General features: G+C 48.8%; 1 protein-coding gene and 1 long non-coding RNA gene across 5 annotated transcripts in view; one reads left to right on the plus strand and one right to left on the minus strand.

The window, feature by feature from the left end:
- The window catches only part of LOC139077196 (uncharacterized), a 28,740-nt gene extending 27,521 nt beyond the window's left edge, over positions 1-1,219 (minus strand). The window contains exon 1 of the long non-coding RNA XR_011529513.1: positions 942-1,219. This is a non-coding gene — a long non-coding RNA (uncharacterized lncRNA). The remainder of the gene's footprint in view (positions 1-941) is intronic.
- On the plus strand, positions 200-19,682 carry IRF4 (interferon regulatory factor 4). Of its 4 annotated transcripts, none has more exons than XM_008528451.2 (9): positions 200-466; positions 1,822-2,101; positions 3,359-3,545; positions 4,368-4,456; positions 5,131-5,275; positions 7,459-7,566; positions 10,007-10,360; positions 13,338-13,450; positions 15,871-19,682. In XM_008528451.2, the coding sequence occupies exons 2-9, from the start codon at positions 1,883-1,885 to the stop codon at positions 16,012-16,014; spliced, it is 1,359 nt and encodes a 452-aa protein (XP_008526673.1). In that variant the 5' UTR covers positions 200-466; positions 1,822-1,882; the 3' UTR covers positions 16,015-19,682. The 4 variants fall into 4 exon arrangements, with proteins under 4 accessions (XP_008526673.1, XP_008526675.1, XP_070440015.1 ...); XM_008528453.2 differs by having other exon boundaries at positions 298-466; positions 5,134-5,275; XM_070583914.1 differs by lacking the exon at positions 7,459-7,566 and having other exon boundaries at positions 350-466.
- Positions 19,683-19,953: the final 271 nt, after the last annotated feature.

Here is a 19,953-nt window from a genome sequence, read left to right on the forward strand (position 1 = left end):
CCCCACTTCCCGCCCTAACCACGTCGCTGTCTTTAGCTGTTAGTAGTTGTCGACCGGCATCGCGCAGGTCCTGGCGCCCAGGCGAGGTCCCCATTTCGCGCCTTGTCCTTCACAGGAAACCGCCCAGAGTGAGGGTCCCCGAGGCCGCGCGTGCCCCACTCGAGGTGCACTCGCTCCGCGCGGCGCCACGCGGGTCGCCGACGGCGCCGAGGCCCCCAGCCCGCGGCGGCAAGCCCTGGGGACCCCGCTCCTCTGGGCCGGGCGCGGGGACTCGCCCGGCCCTCGCTCTCCTCTCGCGGCGCACCGCCCCCCAACCCCGCGGGCGAAGCCGGCCCCGCCCGCCCCAGGCTCCGCCCCCAGCGCGGCTTTTAAGCTCTATAAAGTTCCTCTTTCCCACCTCGGAGTCTTAGTTTCACCACTTCAACTTGGGACCCACCGCTGCCCTCAGCTCCGAGTCGGGGGCGAGGTAAGGCCTGGGGTCGGGTAGCAGCAGAGATAAGAGGCTGGCACAACAGAGAACCGGGCGCGCGAGACCAGAGGTGCCGGGGTCCATCTCCAGGGCAGCACAGCGGACCTCAGCTTCGGAGCCGGGAGGGAGCACGCCCCTTGAGGGAGCTCCGACTCCCCCGCTTCTGCTCTGGGTCCGGAGCCTTTGTGCGGGCTCTGTGGAGGGCCGCCCAGGTTGCTGCCCGAGCATCCCCGCTGGCTCTCCCCGCTCCCCGCGGCCCCACCACTCTGTAGTCGGCCCAGCCCGGGCCCGGGGAGGGCCGCGCGCGGGATGGGGTAACGAGACTGTCGGAGCCCCAGGAATGACTGAGGCGGGGCCGTCTAAGGGACCCACACGGGGTGACAGGCTTTCCCTAGGGGGCAGCCCCTTACTCCCGAGGCTCCAATCCGAGACTCCTTCTCTTGCTGCTCATTCTTAAGGGGCCCAGACTCACCGCGGCCTCCGGGCGCGTTGCTCCCCGACTGGTGGTAGAGGAGGAGGAGCTCCAAATATGGGCCACTCGGGGCCCTGCGCTCTGCGATCTCTCGCTCTCCCCGGCACCCTCCCCGCCTCCGCTCTTGCTCGCGGGCCTCCAGGTTCCGGCTGACGCTCGGCGTCCGGGAATCTCCCGCTACTCGGCTGCGCTCTTCACCTAAGACCTGGTGTCTACCGCTTGTTGCTCCCAAGGCCCACTTAGTCCTTGCTCTCTGGCGAGGGCTCAGGGATATTCTTGGAACAGAGTGCGGGTGCGGGAGGTTCTAGAAGGCCAGGGGAGGAGTTGCTGAGGGCTGCACGCCTGGAACGCCCCGACCGCAGGCGAACCCGCGTGCGAGATGCTTGGCGCATGGAGGCCACCAAGGGAGTGTGAATTGGGGAGTGGGCTAGAGTGGAAACTGACAGTGACAGGGGAAAGGGACTGGCATCGGCTTGGGAATGGGCAAAGAGGAGCGGGAACTACGAGTGAGTATGCAAACGGAGTGCCAAGAGTGGTGGCGGCTGCATTTGGGAGCGTGCGTAAAGGCGAGAGTTGTGTGTCTGGACAGCCCTTGGGCTGCGGGGTGCGTAACAAGAATGGAGAGTCCTGAAGGTGGGGTAGAAGGATGGACTCCACCACGGGCGCGCTCGGGAGGTGGCAGGACTCTGCGAGCCAAGGGGACGAACCCGGGCCGGCTGAGCATGCTGTCTCTCAGGGGCCTGGGGCCACGCCGACTCTGTAGCGCGCCTCGCTGCCTCAGAAACTCCGGGACCTCGTGGTCACTGCCAGAGGGTGTTGAGATGGGGCGCCCCGAGCGCTGTGCCGCGCAGGCTGAAAGGCGGCCCTCCCCTCCCTGCAGCTCAGAGAGGGTGCCAGAGGCGGATCCTGAGCGCGTGAGGGCGACGGTCGGCGCGCTGGGCATGAACCTGGAGGGCGGCGGCGGCCGAGGCGGAGAGTTCGGCATGAGCTCGGTGAGCTGCGGCAACGGGAAACTCCGCCAGTGGCTGATCGACCAGATCGACAGCGGCAAGTACCCAGGGCTGGTGTGGGAGAACGAGGAGAAGAGCATCTTCCGCATCCCCTGGAAGCACGCGGGCAAACAGGACTACAACCGCGAGGAGGACGCCGCCCTCTTCAAGGTTACAATCCCGCGGGCAGCCCACGGTCGGGATGGGGGAGGGCCCCGGAGAGCCCGGTCCGCGCCGGCGCGCCGGGCGGTTCTCAGGGGGAAGGGGCCCGACCGCACAGGGCGCAGGCTACCGGGTGCGTCAGGTGGCCATCGGCCCAAGCCACGGGAGAAGGACCGAGGTTTCAACTTCTCTGGTGATTCCACAGACGGGGGGACCGGGTTCCAGTCCTGAGTGTGTGGCGTGAGCAGTACCCAGGGAGTCAGACGACTCCAGCGGCAGGGAAATGCCTGGGGGCTCGCTCGACCGAGAGCGGCGTCCAAGGACGCTGGCTTGAGGGTTGTGGTTGCATTTCTGTTCCCATCCGAACCTCTTTCTGTACCTGTGGGTCCCTCCTTGCCTCCTTTGATCAACGAATGTCTCTCTGTCTCTCTCTCTCTGAGCAGCGGTGCTGTGCTCGAGTCTGTTTTTCTGTCTCTCTCACTCGTCTGTCTTTCTGTTTCCCCTCGGGTCTCTCTGCACGTTTTTCCTTTGGTTCAGTCTCTCTCTGGCGCGTGCTCTCTCTCGTTCTAGCTTAGTCCTTCCATCTGCTTCTCCTTCTCTCTCTGTCTCTGTCTGACTCCCTCTTTCCAAGTCTCTGTGGAAAATTTTCTCTCTCTCTCTTTCTGGACCTTCCCATCTTGCTGTGTTTCTGTGTCTCTCTCTCTTTTCCCCTCTCCCCTCCTTATCCCCTTTGGGTTTCTCTCCTCTTCTTCCACCTCTCTCTCCTACGCTCTGTGTGTGTGTGTCCCTCTCGTGATCGTTTTCCCCCAGAGCAGTGCACCCAGTGAACTGTATGTCAGGGCCCCGCCCCACCACCTGCGGGCAGAGCAGGGCCGGGGACTTCCTCTGGGACTCTGCTCCCGGGAGGCCTTAGATCCTCTGACTGTCCACATGTGCTCGAGGGGTAGCAGCTCACCCACAGCTCTGTCCCCAGTTCCAGTCAAACTTGCTTCAGACGCTGGTTGGGGGGCCTTTCCAGGGCTCCTCCATATCCCACCTACCTTTTAGATATACCAAGAGAATGTTCAAACCACTTACCTTCAAGTCAGCGATGAGAGAGTCCAAGGTGAAAACTATTTTCCCTAGAGGACCTGGTGTCTGTCCCACGTCTTGAGCAACAGTGTAAATGTGCAGCACCTAAGCACCGTTCTTTCCTTTAGAAATGCAGTTCCCAGATTCTTTTTTAAAATATCTGTATTTTAACTTTTTTCCTCTCTTTCCCCCCAGGCTTGGGCACTATTTAAAGGAAAGTTCCGAGAGGGCATCGATAAGCCAGACCCGCCTACCTGGAAGACACGTTTGCGATGCGCTTTGAACAAGAGCAATGACTTTGAGGAGCTGGTGGAGAGGAGCCAGCTGGACATCTCAGACCCCTACAAAGTATACAGGATTGTTCCCGAAGGAGCCAAAAAAGGTGGAACTTCTTGGATCTGGGTCACAGAATATAGGCAGCCTGATATTTGTAAGGCCTTCATTTCATTCTGAGGGTCACTTTTTCTATTTTTGGTTTTTTGTGGTCTGCCTGCTTTCTGCCTCAGGTCCAAGCTCAGCAGGCTCCTTGCCCAGGTTCACTGGGTCAGAAATTGAAGTTCTTGTGGTATTAGTGTAGGATAACTTCTCGGACTCCAAGTCTCTAACTGTGTGTGTGTGTGCACCTGTGTGTGTGTGCACATCTGTGTACTTTCCAGATAGTTCTATCAAGATATGGGCCAAATTTCTAAACAAAGAATGGAAAGCTTGTTTAAAGTTGTTCTTATCTCTCAGTCTTTCATGATTAACCATTTTGTAGAATGGAAACATAGATACATCCATATATTGTTACTATTTATAGTAATACATGTCAACTTTTAGAGTGTACTGTGGTCACCTGGGGTGCTTATTAAAATTCAGATTCCCACTTTCCAAGATTCTGACCAGTGTGTCAGAGGGGAGCCCAGGAACCTACATTTTAAACAAACCATCCAGGTGACCTCACTTTGGGAACATCTTGCTGATGGGCGGCCCTTTATCTCATTGATTTCTCTACCTATCCTACATAAGTCGAACCTTGTAGCAATCAGTTTGGTGGCCTGAACAAATAATTGCCCAAGGGAATTGCTGAAAAATGCCTTATTTGTCAATGCTCTGTTATGCGTTCTGAGAATTAAACTCTCGGGTATTTTTCTAATATTTGACGTTTGGCTCTGTCAGCTCCTTTTTTCACACTGTGCCGCTTCCCTTTCACCCAAATACACAGGAGCAAAGCAGCTGGCGCTGGAGGACCCACAGATGGCCATGAGCCACCCCTACAGCATGACAGCTCCTTACCCCTCACTCCCAGCTCAGGTACGGCAGAGGGCGCAGGGCTTTCCAAGGGGCAGGCGGGTCTGTGTGAGGCCGCTTGAGCCAGCTAGTTCCACATAGCAGGAAAACTGCACAAAGACAGCACATCTTTGTTTTTGCTATTAGTCCAACAACAAAACCAAAGTCCCAGTCATTGGATGGACATCGCACTTTTTACCTGGAGTTGCGATATCAGTGTTGGTTCTAAGCGGGGCGGAGGGGCGGGGGCATGCCTGTCAGTATCCATTTCTCCTGATTCTGAAATCTGCTGGGAAACAGACCTTTTGTGGGAGGTGAAGATCTTGGAAGTGGCGGTTTTATCATGTGAAACCACAGAGCAGCTGACCTGCTCAGACTTCCCCGAGGGGCATCGCTATGTTGTGCTCACTTTGGTGGGTGGAGAAGGCCCAGTCTGACCCTGTGATCAGCTCCGCCGTGACTCGTGGCCCTCCAACACTGCCTCCACTGTGCACTCGGACTCCTCGTGGCTCGGCTCCACCTAGTGTGATGAGGGATGCACTCCAAAGTCTTTCTGCATGATAAAATGATTTGGCTGCCAGCCAGAGGAGTTTGGGAGGATATAAAGACTCTGTCTCCCTTTCCAAAGCCACCCCCCCACCCCCGTTCCTGGCTGACCTGGTTGCTCTGCGTCTCAGCTCTTCCTCGCGTTACTTTAGCAGGTTCATAACTACATGATGACACCCCACGACCGAAGCTGGAGGGAGTACGTCCCTGATCAGCCACACCCGGAAATCTCGTATCAATGTCCTGTGCCGTTTGGACCCCGAAGCCACCACTGGCAAGGCCCGGCTTGTGAAAATGGTAAGGAGTGCCCTGGGGCTGGCTCCTGCAGCTGCCACCCACCCCGCAGAGCAAACCGAGGGGCCCCAGTCTCTCCTGGTCTGTCGTTCTGGGCAGTACACAGCTCTTTCTCCTCAGAACTGCGAGGAAAGAGCTCCCGTGCAGTGAGGGAGAGAGAGTTTTCCCTCTCCTGAAGGATGGTAAGGTCCTCAGAGGAAGGAGGCCAAGGCCTACTGATGATGCCTGGCTTACTGTGTGCTGGGACCTGTGCTCAGAACTGCCTTACAAGGCATCTTATTCAAACACTGCAGAGATGACTCCAGGCAGCTACAAGCTGCCCCCTATTTTATAGAGGAAAGCTCACAGAACGGAAGTAATGTGCCCAGACTTACCCAGTGAGAGTGAGGAGCTGGGGTTCAGTGTCAGACCGCCTGACCCCAAAGCCCAGCCTTCCACTTAAGACAGAGGGTGTCAGATCTCAAACTGAATGGCTATGTTTTTTAAATTATCTGTTTAATACGTTAATGTTTTTCATCCTTCCTGAATAATCTTAAGCTTTATTTTTAGTCTTGAGTAAAAAGTAGCAAATTTTGGCAGTCTTCCCTCCTGGATGTCCCTTTGCTGTTGACTGAGGGCCGTGTAATCCCACTGGTCTGTTTCTGTGTGCTCCTCTGTAAAATGAGAATGCTCCAGCTGTGCCCAGGCTCTCCCTCTATAGGGGCACCAGGAGGTTATTGAGCTGGCGTATTTCTCTTCACCAATGCTGTGCCCATGTAGTTGTTCCCAGGATTCAAGGTGATAGTAAGAAGAAAGTGAGTAAATACTATGAAAAGAAGGTAGAAAGTCTCTGCATGGTGCCTAGTGCTGATGATGGGTCCCAAAGAGCCGCTCTCTGGAGTGGATGTGGTCCCATGCCTGTGGGAGTTCCCCAGAGAGCAAGATGAGAGCTCCCAGCAGAACAACTACTTAGCTAAGTGCAGGAAAAATTTCACATGGTGTACGCAATACAGCAGAACAAGCTTTTAGGACTTTTCAGTTGGTTATTTAAGTAGAAATCCTGAGATGGGTCAAAGCACAGATCCTTTTGTATGTTCTAGGAATATTGGCTCCTTCACAATTTGGCCGTTCCCTTTTTTCTGGTCATGGTCAGGCCACTCTTGGTTTATGGTATTGAAGAAGTATACCATTACTTAAGAATTGTATCACATGGCGTGTTTACGACAGAAACTCAGAATTCAGTTTTATTAGCTTTCAAGAGTGGTGCACAACAAAATTTGGTTTTCTAAATCGTAGTGGAGGATTAGCGAACATTAAACTGAGTTCTGGCATCCAGACCTGTGTCCAGTGTGTCAGGCTCTATTGAACTAATAAGCTTAGTAAAGAGGCAGTGCCTAGAACTGTGCAAAAAGATGGAATAGGTAGGCATATCTTGAGGCATAGGTGATGTTAAATGAAGTGCCAGCAAAATTAGGTTCTGTTATATATTCTTCCTTTGCTGATGTTTGGTGCGCCACACAGCCACTGTGCTGCCAGGAGGCGCGTGGTTCAGTTCTCTGCTGAGCCCAGAAGTAGCTGAATAAACGTGTATGAACAATTTGTAGATTTTAATTAGGCTCTTTGGCACCAGAACTCACTTAGACTTGAACTCAGAGCTCTACTGCGCACTTGCTGTGTGAACAAGGGTAAATTCCTTCATCTCTCTGAGCCTCAGTCACCCTGTTTATCAGTTATGAAGGGATGTCGGTCGAAGGGTGCAGACTTCCACGTTAGCAGATGATAAGTTCTGGGGATTAACAATACTCCTCTGTCGTACTGAAAGTTGCTCACAGAGTAGATCTTAAATGTTCTCCCCCAACACATACACACACAGCAGTAATTATGTGAGGTGATGGAGGTGTTAACTAACCGGAAAAAAAAAAACGAATGAATGAATGAATGAAAGGAACTTACAGAGGGAGGATTCCAGAGTTTCCTTCCTTCCAAAGCCGTACAAAGGCTCCTTGCTCCTTCCCCTTGGTGTCTCCCATTGGCCTTTAGCTATCTTTGCCTCTTGGGAGCACCGGGGGACAGCAGGGGGCGGGCAGCCGCCCTTCTGCCAGGGTTGGTGCATCCCGGGGGCTGAGTGGCCACACCACAGAGAGGCGTCCTCCTTATGCGTCGGACTAAGTATTTAGACATCATCTGATTTTTATTTGCAAATACAGGTTGCCAGGTGACAGGAACCTTTTATGCTTGTGCCCCGCCTGAGTCCCAGGCCCCCGGAATCCCCATAGAGCCAAGCATAAGGTCTGGTGAAGCCTTGGCGCTCTCAGGTGAGTGCAGCGTTTGGTCTCGAGGCACCTACGCCCGGCATCTTCACTCTCACCTTTGGGTGGATCTGACGGGGCAGGAGGTGAGCACCACCTGTGGGCACTCACTTTTCTCCAGCAAGGGCCTGGAGTGGGTGTGGGCAAATCCAGCTCCCAACCTGTGCGAATGAGGAGCACGGCCAGAAGAGTGAGCCCTGAGAAACCAGCTTATGACGCTGATGCCGGTTCTAAACGCTGGTTTGCAGGGAGTCATTTTAATTCTCCAGTGGCATCTATCTGAATTTCCAAGAATATGCAAACACTCCAGTTCCATCTACCAAGGGCCCCTTTTCAGCCAGCATTCTCAAAGTGCAGTTTAATTTCTTAGAAAAAAAGCACAAGGCTTCTCATTTTGAAAAGCCAGTCATCCTTCCAGGTTTAGCCACAAATATGTCTTCCTCATCAGCTTCGTGGGGACCTTAGTTCTGACTCCTTTCCCTTCATAACATTGCTATGCCTAGAAGTAACAAGCATTGTGGTCTTCCTCTGAACTTTGATATGTCTTGCAAATGAGTATGGATGAGATCTGATTTTTAAAGTTCCATTTCTAAAAGGATCCCTGTACCCTCAGAGACCTCACCAGTTTTAAAGAAGGCACTTCAGGGTTTACTAAGCATATGTGGTGTGTGTGTGTATATTTATTTTTTTAGATGATGTTTTGGATTGTCTTGAAATGGGATTTGTATTTATATTAAACATGAGTAGCTTAAGCTTCAGAATGTTCATCTTGCCTCTTGGCATCTTTAAAAGTCAGTGATAGAAAATATGAGCTGAGGTTTCCGGGAGACAAAGGTTGTGGGCAGCTGTCTTTCTCCCGGGGCAGCTGGAGTTTTCCCACTTAGTTGTTGTCGGTGTCTGAGTTCCAAGTGAGGCTTGCTGTCTTTCTTCTTAGGTGCTCTCGGGTGATGGACGGGAGGAGAAGTTTCCGAGCAGAAAGGCTTGTGTTTGTTTTTAGAAACTTTCTAACCCTTTTCTTGAGCACCTCAGACTTGTGTGGGTGCCTGAAGAGTAGGAAATAAACAGCTATTTATATCACTGAGACCTCGTGCTTTCTGACGACATTAAATGAAATGAAACCTGCCCTGCAAGTCACCTCGAATGGCCAACACCCACTCTTGTCAGGGTGCTCCGTCTGAGCTCCTCTCAGCTAGTGTGTTCACAGCGGCAGAAATTGAAGTGGAGAATTGAGACGTGATGTGGGTTGTTTAAGTCTCAGAACCCGCCATTGAGGAATAAGAGGGTTTTGTGGGTTTCTTTTCTAGTATGCATAATGCAGATTACTTACCCACTGGGAGTGCGTTTATTAGAGACTTGCAGTTCCCATTCCTTTTTGAACACTGTGCAGGTACCAGTGGGCGCTCCTGCCTGTCTGTGAAACCATGTGGATTTCAGCTCAGGCAGCTTTGCAAATCCAGCTGGTCCATTCAGTCAAGAGTCATATTCTAAAGAGGGTTCTGAAATCGGCAAAATTTCATAAATGAATTGTCTTGTTTAATGCTTTAGAAAGCACAGTTTTAGAGTTATTTTCAAACAAACACACAGCCTAGTGAGATTTCTGCAGAATTTACTCTCAGAACATTTTTCTCATTGATTCCTTTCTTTACACATTAATAAACTTTATTATACTAGTAGTACATATGCAGTGTAGAAAACTAATTTAAAAATCAGAGGAGCAGAAATGGAAAATAAAAACATCACATTCCCACCAACCAGAGATCACCATAGTTGAGGTCTTAGGGCCTAGCCTTCCTGAAACTTCAGTGTGCTCATGCATGTATAGAATTTTTTTTCTTTACCTAAATGACATCATATTGATATTTTAGGATAGGTTCAGATATGTGAACATATTTGCTTTTTTTCTGAAACAACATTATATTTTTTTTGCTAGTAGAAATTAAACTTAGTGATTACTTTCTATAAAATGAAAACGGGTTGCCACACTTAAAGATGAATTTTTGTTCAGTGGTCCATGACTTGTTATTTTAGACGTAAATGTTGTCATCACTACTATCATCATCACCAAAAACAAATGACATAGGAAGTTGTTAACAGTGTTCTCTAATACAAGTCAAACATATTTTGCAGAAAGATGCTCCCTCCCTAAAAAAAAATCCATGGTCACGTCAATTTGGAAAACGCTGAGGTAGAAAACATGAAGTTGGTTTCTTTTTTGCAGGACTTCTCCCATATCTCTCACTGTCTGTGAATTTCCAGGAGGGAGATAAGGGCATGCAGGGTTTCCTAGACTTCCTTGACCCCGGAACTTGTTACTTCTTCTAGAGCATCTCAGGACACCAGTGTTCCACCAGATACACTTTGTTCTGTTCTGGTAGTTTGGCGTCCTGGTGGGTAGCCAATGCTCTTTCGTCCCTTAGTGCTGACCCTGAAAACTCTATGTTTGCAGACTGCCGGCTTCACATCTCCTTGTACTACCGGGAAATCCTGGTGAAAGAGCTGACCACGTCAAGCCCCGAAGGCTGTCGAATCTCCCATGGGCAAACGTATGACGCCAGTAACCTGGACCAGGTCCTCTTCCCCTATCCGGAGGACAACGGCCAGAGGAAAAACATCGAGAAACTGCTGAGCCACCTGGAAAGGGGCGTGGTCCTCTGGATGGCCCCTGATGGGCTTTATGCCAAAAGACTATGTCAGAGCAGGATCTACTGGGATGGGCCCCTGGCGCTGTGCAGCGACCGGCCCAACAAACTGGAGAGAGACCAGACCTGCAAGCTCTTTGACACACCGCAGTTTTTGTCAGGTAATGCACATAATTTTCTGCTAGAATGGAGTGCCCCACACCTGTGAGCCTTAGAGAGCGAATGGAGGTGGTGATGAAGTGCTGGCCACAGTGGTCAAAAACAGCAGGTCACCTCCACCCCGGGCAGAAGTCTTCCTTCTGTTTACTCCTGAGCCCACTGGGCACGATCCCAGAGTAGTTTCCCGTTTGGTTCACCACTCGCCTCTGCCTCTACCGCCTGGTCCTCTCCATTAGTGGAAGCGTGTGAAGAGGAGAGAGGTTGCTCAGGGGGACTGCGGTTCACGCTGATGTCTTGAAATTCTGGTATTTAACGAGTAGTCGCCTACTAACAAGGCTTTATTTTATTGAAAGTATGATCTCAGCAAGCATATCTGCTGATGTTTCGGCTCTTTTAAGGTTCCTAAGAAAATTGTACAGGTTAGAAGTATGTTGTTAACGTTCTTGGTTATGAGATGTGTCATCCTTGTGCAGATGCCTGCAGCAGGTGGGACCAAGGATCGAGTGCATTGCACTGATTTTGCACAGGGGGTTATGAGAAGGCTTTGAGCTGTGGCCATGATAGGCATGTTTCTAATCATATTTTCCAGAACCAGTAAGTTTTGTCTTCCTGGTTTTGATTTCATGACAGTTAAATTAACCCTGGGCTGGCTTTGGTGCAACCACTGGCATGTTGTCATTGGAGCTTTGTCCAGCGTTCGTTTAGGTGTCTATGTTGAGGACGCCTCTTTTGAAGGGAGAAAGCTGTTTTACCTGCCAGCTAGCTGCTAATTCTCCCTCTCCTTTATCTGTAACCTACTGTTTTATAAGTGCCCCCTGCAGAAACACCGTATGTCTTTGGCTCTTCATGTGCGTCTCCTTTCCCTGAACATGCTTCTTGATTCAGTTCATTTAAAAACAAAACATGCAGCATCTGTGTGCTCTGCCCCGTTGACATTTGCTCTGCCTTGGGGTTTAAGTTGCCCAATTTGCTTCGGCTCATCCAGATTCTCTTTTGGTGCCCCAAAATAAATATGTCTGTAGATGACTAACCTTCTCACGAGGAGTGACAAGAAGAAGAGGGACAACTGAGTCTCTGGTTGCCCGAGGCAGCAGCACAGTGAGAAAGCCCCATGGGTCTGGACGCCCCACCCTCGCTCTGGCTGTGGAACTGCCTCAGCCTGCGCTGTGATGGTCTGTCCGTCCTGGGCTCCAGCGTGCTGAGCATGGTGCAGGCCCGGGGAAGGGCAAAGAGCCCCTGAAGGGCACCCCTGCCTGCACCTCCTGCAGTGGGGTCTGAAACAGCCCACTGGGTTTGGCTCTTCTCAGCGGTGGTGAATCATGGTCTCTTTGGATTCAGAAGGTCCCACAGGGCTAGGGCTTTGATTGAGGCGTCCCAGGGAAATGGCACTTGCTGCTCTGGGTTTCTGTCGCCACGCATGTTTAGGAAGGTGGGATACTCCCGAGAACACTAGGCTGTAAGCTACACTTGGAGTCACAGTGCCCAAGAGGTGGGTACAAGCAAGAAGCAGGTAGGTGCGTTGCACCCACTGTGAGCGTCCTTGGGCTGCAAATTTACCTGCCTAGAATTTAATATTTATCTGTGAGCAAGAACTCTTTCATTTTTTTTTCCTTCATCTGTGACTGAGGGCTGTGCTTTTCGCCCACTGCAACCTCTTATCTCGAGGTTCAGGGAGGAACCTGTGAACTTGAAACTGCAGCTGTGGAGAAGAGCTTCTGCCTCATGAAGGATTCCCACAGAGGCTCTCGTGGTCCCCAGCATCTGAGGCATGACTTCTTCAGAGAATTGTGCCAACTTGCCACTCTGATTCGTGTGTAGGTGTAGTCTCAGACCTCAGCAGTGTGAACGCCTCTACACATTCTGACTAAGTCGGTTAGGTTTGATTTGAATTCTGGAAGAGAAAAATAGCAGGAAGTCAAATAGTCCAGGGGGTTAGGTAGAAACTTTTCTTCGGTTGAAGAGAACAGTGGAAATCTTTGCTATCTACCCATTCAGGATTTGCACAGTCCTAGGGACAGCCCCCGAAGGCAGAGCCTGAGGGTGCATATCTGATAAAGAGGCCTCCGCATGCTGTTCTGCAGAAGTTGTGGCAGTGACTGTGTAAGCACATTTCTTTTGTGGACATGACATTTGACTTGAGTGGAAAGAATAGGAGCAGCTAGAGGCATGGGAGTCGTCTTGAATATGAGTGAGGGAACGTGGGTCAACGTCAGAGGCTGAAGAGGTATCTTTCCAACAGTGCTCCCGTCTTGTTTTTGCATCCTGGGGTGAGAGCGGTGCTTTCGGGATATACACATCCACAAAAGTGGGGGCCCTAGGGCTTCATCTCCGCCCTCTCATCTCAAATCAGCATCTGTCCCAGGAGACGGAGGAGAAGTCAGCTCCAAGTTACACAGTTTGGGCCCAGTGCCAGTGGGACGCGGCTGCTCGGAACTGGCTCTCAGTCTTCAGGCCAATGTCAAGCATTTTCTGTGGTGCCTGAGCCACAGAGAGGTCCTAGGTGGCATGGACACTGGATGACGAGGGCTCAGCAGTTTGGAGGTGGATGAAGTTTTTAAATAATCCCAGGACAAGGCAGAAAATTCTGATTTTTTTTAAATGGAAATTTCCCCTTGGTATAAGTTATTCTTTTGCCTCCACATGGGTACATGTCTTTTCCTTTTTCTCCTTCCTTTGCCCCTTTCTGCTACCCTTTGCATCTCATGGGTCCAATGCTACAAAACAAAGTTCTTAATCTCTAGGTCATATTCCCCTTAAAGAATCAGGTGAAATTGGAGCCCCCTTGGGAAAAGCACACGTATGAACACGTATGTGCCATTTGTGTCTGGGTCTGAGAGTTAACCGCACATCGAGACATCAGGAGCACCCAGGCCTGGTGCAGCCGTCCTGCTGACAGGGAGCGCTGGCCTCCTGCTTTCAGCCAGCGTGCTTCCTAAGGAGGGTTTCTGAGCAGGGTTTTTTCTTGTGGGATTTCTCCAGAGCTGCAAGCGTTTGCTCACCATGGCCGTCCCCTGCCAAGGTTCCAAGTAACTCTGTGCTTCGGGGAAGAGTTCCCAGACCCTCAGAGGCAGCGGAAGCTCATCACTGCTCACGTGAGTACTCGTCCCGCTCGCTCCACGGAGCTGCCTGTCCTGCGTGCAGGGCGGGTCCCAGTGAGACAAATCTCAGACGGAAAGGAAATGTCACGTGACCCAGGAAAATAGGGAGGAAGTGGTTTGGGGAGCAGGGCAGGGGGTGCACTCAGAGTCCCACGTGCTGTTCCCAGCCCTGGAGTTCCGCTGGTCACAAATGGGGAGGTGGCCCCCGCCACAGGCTCCATTTGTCCCACCTCTTTTTATTTTTCAAAGAAACTGTTATATTTCTCTTTTACAGGGATTTTAAAGGATTGATGCTAAAAGTCATCCTTTAAAATTCTCTACGTATAATATTGCTTTTAAAATGCTGTTTAGGGCCGGCCCGGTGGCGCAGTGGTTAAGTTCCCACGTTCCGCTTCTCCACGGCCCGGGGTTCCCTGGTTGGGATCCTGGGTGCGGACATGGCAATGCTTGGCAAAGCCATGCTGTGATAGGTGTCCCAGGTATAAAGTAGAGGAAGATGGGCACCGATGTTAGCTCAGGGCGGATCTTCCTCAAAAAAATAAATAAAAAATAAATAAAATGCTGTCTAGCTGATCTTCGCTGGATGGAGAAGCTTTTCCCAAATGAGAAGCTGTCCACGGACTTGTGTATTTTGTACACAAGTGTTTCCCAAACCCTCTTTTATTTCTGGGTTTTTAGACATTATTTACTTATTGGAAACAGAGGGCCATGCGTCACTGGAGGAGGCTGAATCTTTCAAGGAATTCTCTAGATCAGACATGCGCCGTCCTCCAGCAGAGTTTAAGATAGCTTCAGCTGTGGCAAGTCAACATCTTTTTCATAGGACAGGAAAGAAAAAAGACTTGTATACATAGTGTTTAGCGTTAATTTGCCACGGAAAACAGAGTCTTTGGATATGTAAGATTTTTTAATCGGAAAACTTTACATTGCTGTATAACTTCAAGAGTTATTAATGGGCCCAAATATTGAGCAGGTTAAAAAAGTCTATCCAATAATATCAAAATTCAGGTCATATTTTAGCTCTAATAATGTTTCTTATTGAAAACTGAAAGAAAACACTATCTAATCTTGAACACACAATCTCCCACTCTTGATTAAAATAAAAAACCCGTCAACTGACAAACAAAAACATAGTCCCAAAGACTTTAGAGTTTTCTCATGAACTCTCCCCAGTGGTTGATATAACTATTGATATAGTAATTGATGTCTTGTTAACAACTGGGATTGTTAAATGACTAAACTAGGCGTTGATAAACAGCTTTTAGGAAGTTGATGATAGACTCCTGCATCAGTCTGGCTTTACGGGGGTTTTTGGATGTGCTTGCTCTCCTCAAAGTCAGGCAAGGACGTGTGCCCCAGGCAAGGATCCCTGGCCTCGCGCTGGATGGTGCGGAAAAGGCAATGGACATATGTACACCCAGGAGTTCCTACTCCTCTTTATTCTGGATTTAGTTTAGTTCAGGTACTTCACATGAGTTGAGCTTAAGTTGATATATATCAGATAACATAAAGGCTCAATTTAATAACACGATTGACTGAGAGCATTCGGTTTTCTTAGATGCTGTAAATTCAGGCAAAGTTGTTTTTTTTGTGTGTGTGTGAGGAAGATTGGCCTTGAGTTAGCATCTGTTGCCAATCTTCCTCTTTTTGCTTGAGAAAGATTGTTGCTGAGCTAACATCTGTGCCAGTCTTCCTCTATTTTGTATGTGGGATGCCACCACAGCGTGGCTTGATGAGTAGTATGTGCGCCCGTGCCCCAAACCTGCAAACCCTGGGCCACCAAAGCAGAGTGTGCGAACTCAACAACTATGCCACCGGGCCGGCCCTGAAAGTCGAATGTGTTTTTGGTTAATGTGATCCACACTAATAACCAAACTAGATAAATTTGGGGTCAATTAGCTTCTCTTCCCACAATAGCAGTTTTGTTGTTTAGTTTTGCTTGTTTCTTCTTCTTTTGTCTTGGGTTAGAAATACGCAAATTATCTAGGTCATCCAGGAATCGTACATCATTCAGGATGAGCCCCTCATCCCTGTCAAACTGCAGTTGTGGAGAAATAAATTCATTGGCCTAATATTACCTCAAATTTCCTTTTAATTTGGTCGTTTTACCTGATTTGCTTCAGTCTTAGTTCAATGCAAATTTCAAGGGGCAGTTTGAGTTAAAAGTATCATCTTTAACTTCAAGTGAAACCCAGACTTAAGTAGATTGTTTCTAGGTTGGTGTATGTAGGGACTAACAAAAAATTAGCTCTTCAGAAGGCTCCCAATAGGAGATGTTTTGATGTATCACGGCACCTAAGTTGGGACCGCCTTTTACTGTCCTTATAGATACTGAGAGGTACTTAATGAGGAGCCAGCTGCAGGATGTTCAAAAGAGTATCTCAGTAATGTCTTTTTTAAATCTCTTATTAAAGGTTGAACCTCTACTAGCCAGACAACTGTATTATTTTGCTCAACAAAACAGTGGCCATTTCCTAAGGGGCTACGATGTGCCTGAACACATCAGCAGTCCGGAGGACTATCACAGGTCGATCCGCCATTCTTCCATTCAAGAATGAAGAGCGTCGAGACGAGTGGTTTCCTTTCCCCGCAAATATCTGAGCTTCACGAGGACAGCTGATTGAGCCCGCTCTTTTTGTTTTGAGAAACTTGGAAATTGGGGCTTCAGCTCAACAGAGGAGAATTTCAGCAAGAATATGCGTAGAACTTCAGCTCCATACAATTGACAGATGAGCTTACCCCTAAAGGAAGGGTGGTCTTCAGGGTTTTTCTTGTAGACTGCCCTCATTGATGATAACTGTGAAAATTTGCCAAAGGGTGTGTTTACATTTACTTAAATGCTATGTTTCATTTGATATGGATTATTTCTTGCTTGAAGACTGAAAAAACTTGTGTTTCAGTATTGACCACTAACTAGAATAATGAAAGCACTTAAGTGTGCTATTTCTCAGGGAAGTAAAATCTAAATTTGGCGTTACTTTGCCCACAAAAGAAACATATTCATACATGTAGGAGACGTTGCTCTTGTAGAAAATGCTTGCTGACAGAAGGAAACAGAACGTGTGACTGAAGTCAAGCCACAGTACCTCCCACTTGGGCGCGCTCATCTCCCAGCGTGGTCTGGGTCTCCGCCCAGGGTGGGCCCCCCTGCCCTGCCTCCTGCTGCCTCCCATTTACTCTCTCTTCTTGGGCGCCCCCGGAAGCCAGCTGTAGATTCCATTGCTATTTTCTTGAGCCAAAGAGCATTAGGGCTACCCTTGAGCGCTACATTTTTGTTGAACCTACAATCTAGTAATGACTGGTTAAGATATTTTCGTTTGTCTTTTTGTCTCTCATTCTATAGAAATTATTGCTAAAACTTTTTCTTAAAGAAGAAAAAAAAAGAAAAAAGGCAAATCGACAAACCCAGTACTAAAGATATCTTTTTGAAACTCTGCGACATTTCCCTCTCATCCCGTTTGTTTTGTTGGCTATCGGTTAGTTATCCATGACAACACTAAAGAGGAGGGGCCAGTGCTTTCCAAATTGGTGAACTCTGCTAGGAAAGATGAGGACAGGATATCACAGATTGCATAACTGCACACTCACTGGTCTGTTTTTGCTTATTTTGTATATTATATGCTTCCTCATGCCAATAATGGTTTGATATGGCCTTAAGGTTACTGGGCTTTTTCCAAATACTTCTTTTTGTAGACCCACTAAGATCCACGCTTGCTTAAGTAAGCCCGGTCACTTACCTGTTGCTTGTTTGCAAAAGTGCAGATGTTTAGACTGTAATGACGGCGTCCAATGTTTTTGTCATATGACAAAATAACTGTTATTACTTTCAGGCTCAGCAAAAGACTTGATAGTTCTCAAATATATGCCACTCTTATTCTAACCTATATTTTTTAATCCACGCAAAAACTCATATCCATTATATGCATTAGACAGATCACAGCTCTTACCCCTCTAGGAAAGCAATGAAGCACTAGAATGTCATTTTTTTTTTTTATTTCTGAAAGGAGTGTTAATGATAAAATAATACATATTAACTACAGAAGATGTAAACAGTAGAGAAGGGCAAAAAATAAAGCACATTCTCCTTTTTCCAGCCCCAATCCATCTCCCCAGAGGTATCCACAAGGACCTTGACTCATTCTCCCAACACAGTTCACTTTTCTATGAATATACAACAACTTAAAAGAAACTCGTGGGACCGTCCTGCACACTTTTATGCAGCGCTCTTTTAACCTGACGATACCGGTTTACCTCATTCTTTTTACGGGCGTGTTGTTGAATCCACTGTGATGGAGTCGGGGATTCCATTAGCTTCTCAGAATGAAGACGTTTGGACAGCAGAGTGCGTTTCGTGAACGGCAGTAACTTATACATCTTATAGATGCAAAGTGTTTTGGGGTATATTATCCTAAGTGGCAAATGAATATAGTACCAGAAGCCTCTGTGGCACGGCCTCAAGCGTGGCCTCTCCACTGAAGTCTCTCCCCACAGGCAGCACTGCAGAGAGGCTCCCTGGGGTCTGTCCAGGCTGTTGTATCCGCCTAATTCTCCCAGTAGACACTTGATTTCAATTGCTCTTGTGAATTCTTTTCTTTCTTTCTTTCTTTTTTTTTCTTAACATGAAGCTGCTCTAACACTGGAGTCACATTTTCTAGAAAATCCTGTTGGCTTGGGCCACTTCCCCCTTCCTCCTCTTTACGCTTACCTACATTGACTTTGTTAAATTTTGAGGGATTCAAGGTGTGCACTAGTGACTCATGGTCAGGGTGAAGATCCTGACAGCTGTTTCAGGACTGTGAAAAGGAACAGCTGCCTCATTTCTTGACTTGATAACGTGGGATTCGAGGACTAGAATTTGTTTCTTCTCCGTGGCACTTGTTCTCATCGCACTTGTTCTGCTAAAGAGCTGTGGGCTGCAGGAAAAAGGACGTGTGTCTCACACCTGTGTGTTTCTGGCTTATTTCTTGTTCTTGGGATTTAGTGGAACCATGAGCAGTAATCAGTGTCTTCTGGAACACTCTAGAGAACTCATTTAAAACCCAAATCTTGGAACCTCCTCAGTCCCCGGCAAAATGGGACATAGAGAACCCAGTAAGACTATTGTGTTTGAGCTAGAAAGAGGCTGCTCCATTGGGAGAGAAAATGTAAATCCCTGGAGAATGAGCAGCTCGGCAGTGTGGCTGTCACCCAAGCACAGGTAGACCCAGGTCTGTGTGTAGGGAAAGGCGTACACTGGGCTAAGGCATGAACAAGGCTTGCTTTCTGTCACTGCGTGTAAACCCCAGACTTGGAACAGCTCTGGGAGTCTTGATGCGGGTCTGACATGGTTTCTGTCTTAGAGGCTGAGAAATGGATGGGCACGCCTCCCACATGGCACATGCCCAGAGAAGGCTTGCTCCTGCGTTGGCTGCACCAGCGAAGGACACATGCTTTTTTTGCATCAGTTATTTTTTTGGTAAAAATCCAGGCACAGTTCAAACCCCCTTTCATTCCTCTTTGATCACGTTTCTCCCATTTCTCCACAGGCGAGCATTTTTCTGAACGTCGTGAGCTTCCTTGAGGTCTATATTTTCATTACGTAGCTCCCTAAATGGTTTGTAGCCGACTTGCATCTATTTAAATGTTGCGTCAGGGCTGTCTTGCCACACACATCGTTCTGCGGCTTGCTTTTCCACAACCCCGTCTTTGAGACTGATGCATGTCGATGTAGGTGGATCTCATCCATCCCTGCCGACTGGTGTTGAATAGCTTGTCACATGAATGCAGTGAGGGCAACTTCCCTAGTATTTATTTTCACTGCTTTTGGGAGAGCATGTATATGAGGTGTAGCTGAAGTGGAGGAGAAGAGAGAGGAGATATGGAAGAGAAAAGGAAAGCCAACAGCCAGTCTTCCTTCAATGTAAACACACTTTCCTTTAGACTCTTGAGACGGCAGGAGTCTTCTAGGTAGTGGGTTCACTCCCCTGCACCCCCATTGTGTAGACATGTAGATGGTAGGACCAGGCCACTCCCTTGACTTCAGTCCAGTGCTGTGCTGTGCTGGTTCCATCCTGCTGCCCAGCCTCCCAGGCAACAGTGTCTGGAGAACGAGGTTGAACATTCCACGGACGATGGTTGTACATAACTGTGTCATGAATTTTGGTGTAAATAGCTTTTCAAAGAAGATTGATATTTGTGGTAATCTGATGTTCTAGGTAGTTGATAAATAAAGACTTTTTAAAAAGTATTGGACTGAGTGTGTTCTTAAACACTCATCTTGGTAGCTTTTGAATACTTCCTCCTTCGCTGCGCTCTTTCAGCAAGGCTGCTTTGGCAGCCAGCTTCCTTCCTGGTTGTCGAGTGCCTCCCTAAAATCAGATCTCAAAGAGTTCAGCTTGTTTTAAAAAAAACAACTGCAGATTGTCCCAGTGTCAGGTAGTGCCCCCCACCCCGCCCCCCGCGTGGTTTAGAAGGTCTGGCAGACCCGGGAAACTGTCACGATGTTTCCTTTCAATTCA

This window comes from Equus przewalskii, chromosome 19 (assembly GCF_037783145.1).
Source record: "Equus przewalskii isolate Varuska chromosome 19, EquPr2, whole genome shotgun sequence".
In the NCBI taxonomy this organism is placed as follows: domain Eukaryota; kingdom Metazoa; phylum Chordata; class Mammalia; order Perissodactyla; family Equidae; genus Equus; species Equus przewalskii.

Bases quoted from the DNA above. Each gene is read 5' to 3' on its own strand.
- IRF4 (XM_008528451.2), top strand. From the start codon at position 1,883: ATGAACCTGGAGGGCGGCGGCGGCCGAGGCGGAGAGTTCGGCATGAGC. The intron at 2,102-3,358 runs GTTACAATCCCG...CTTTCCCCCCAG, and splicing joins AGGACGCCGCCCTCTTCAAG to GCTTGGGCACTATTTAAAGG. The intron at 5,276-7,458 runs GTAAGGAGTGCC...TTGCAAATACAG, and splicing joins AGGCCCGGCTTGTGAAAATG to GTTGCCAGGTGACAGGAACC.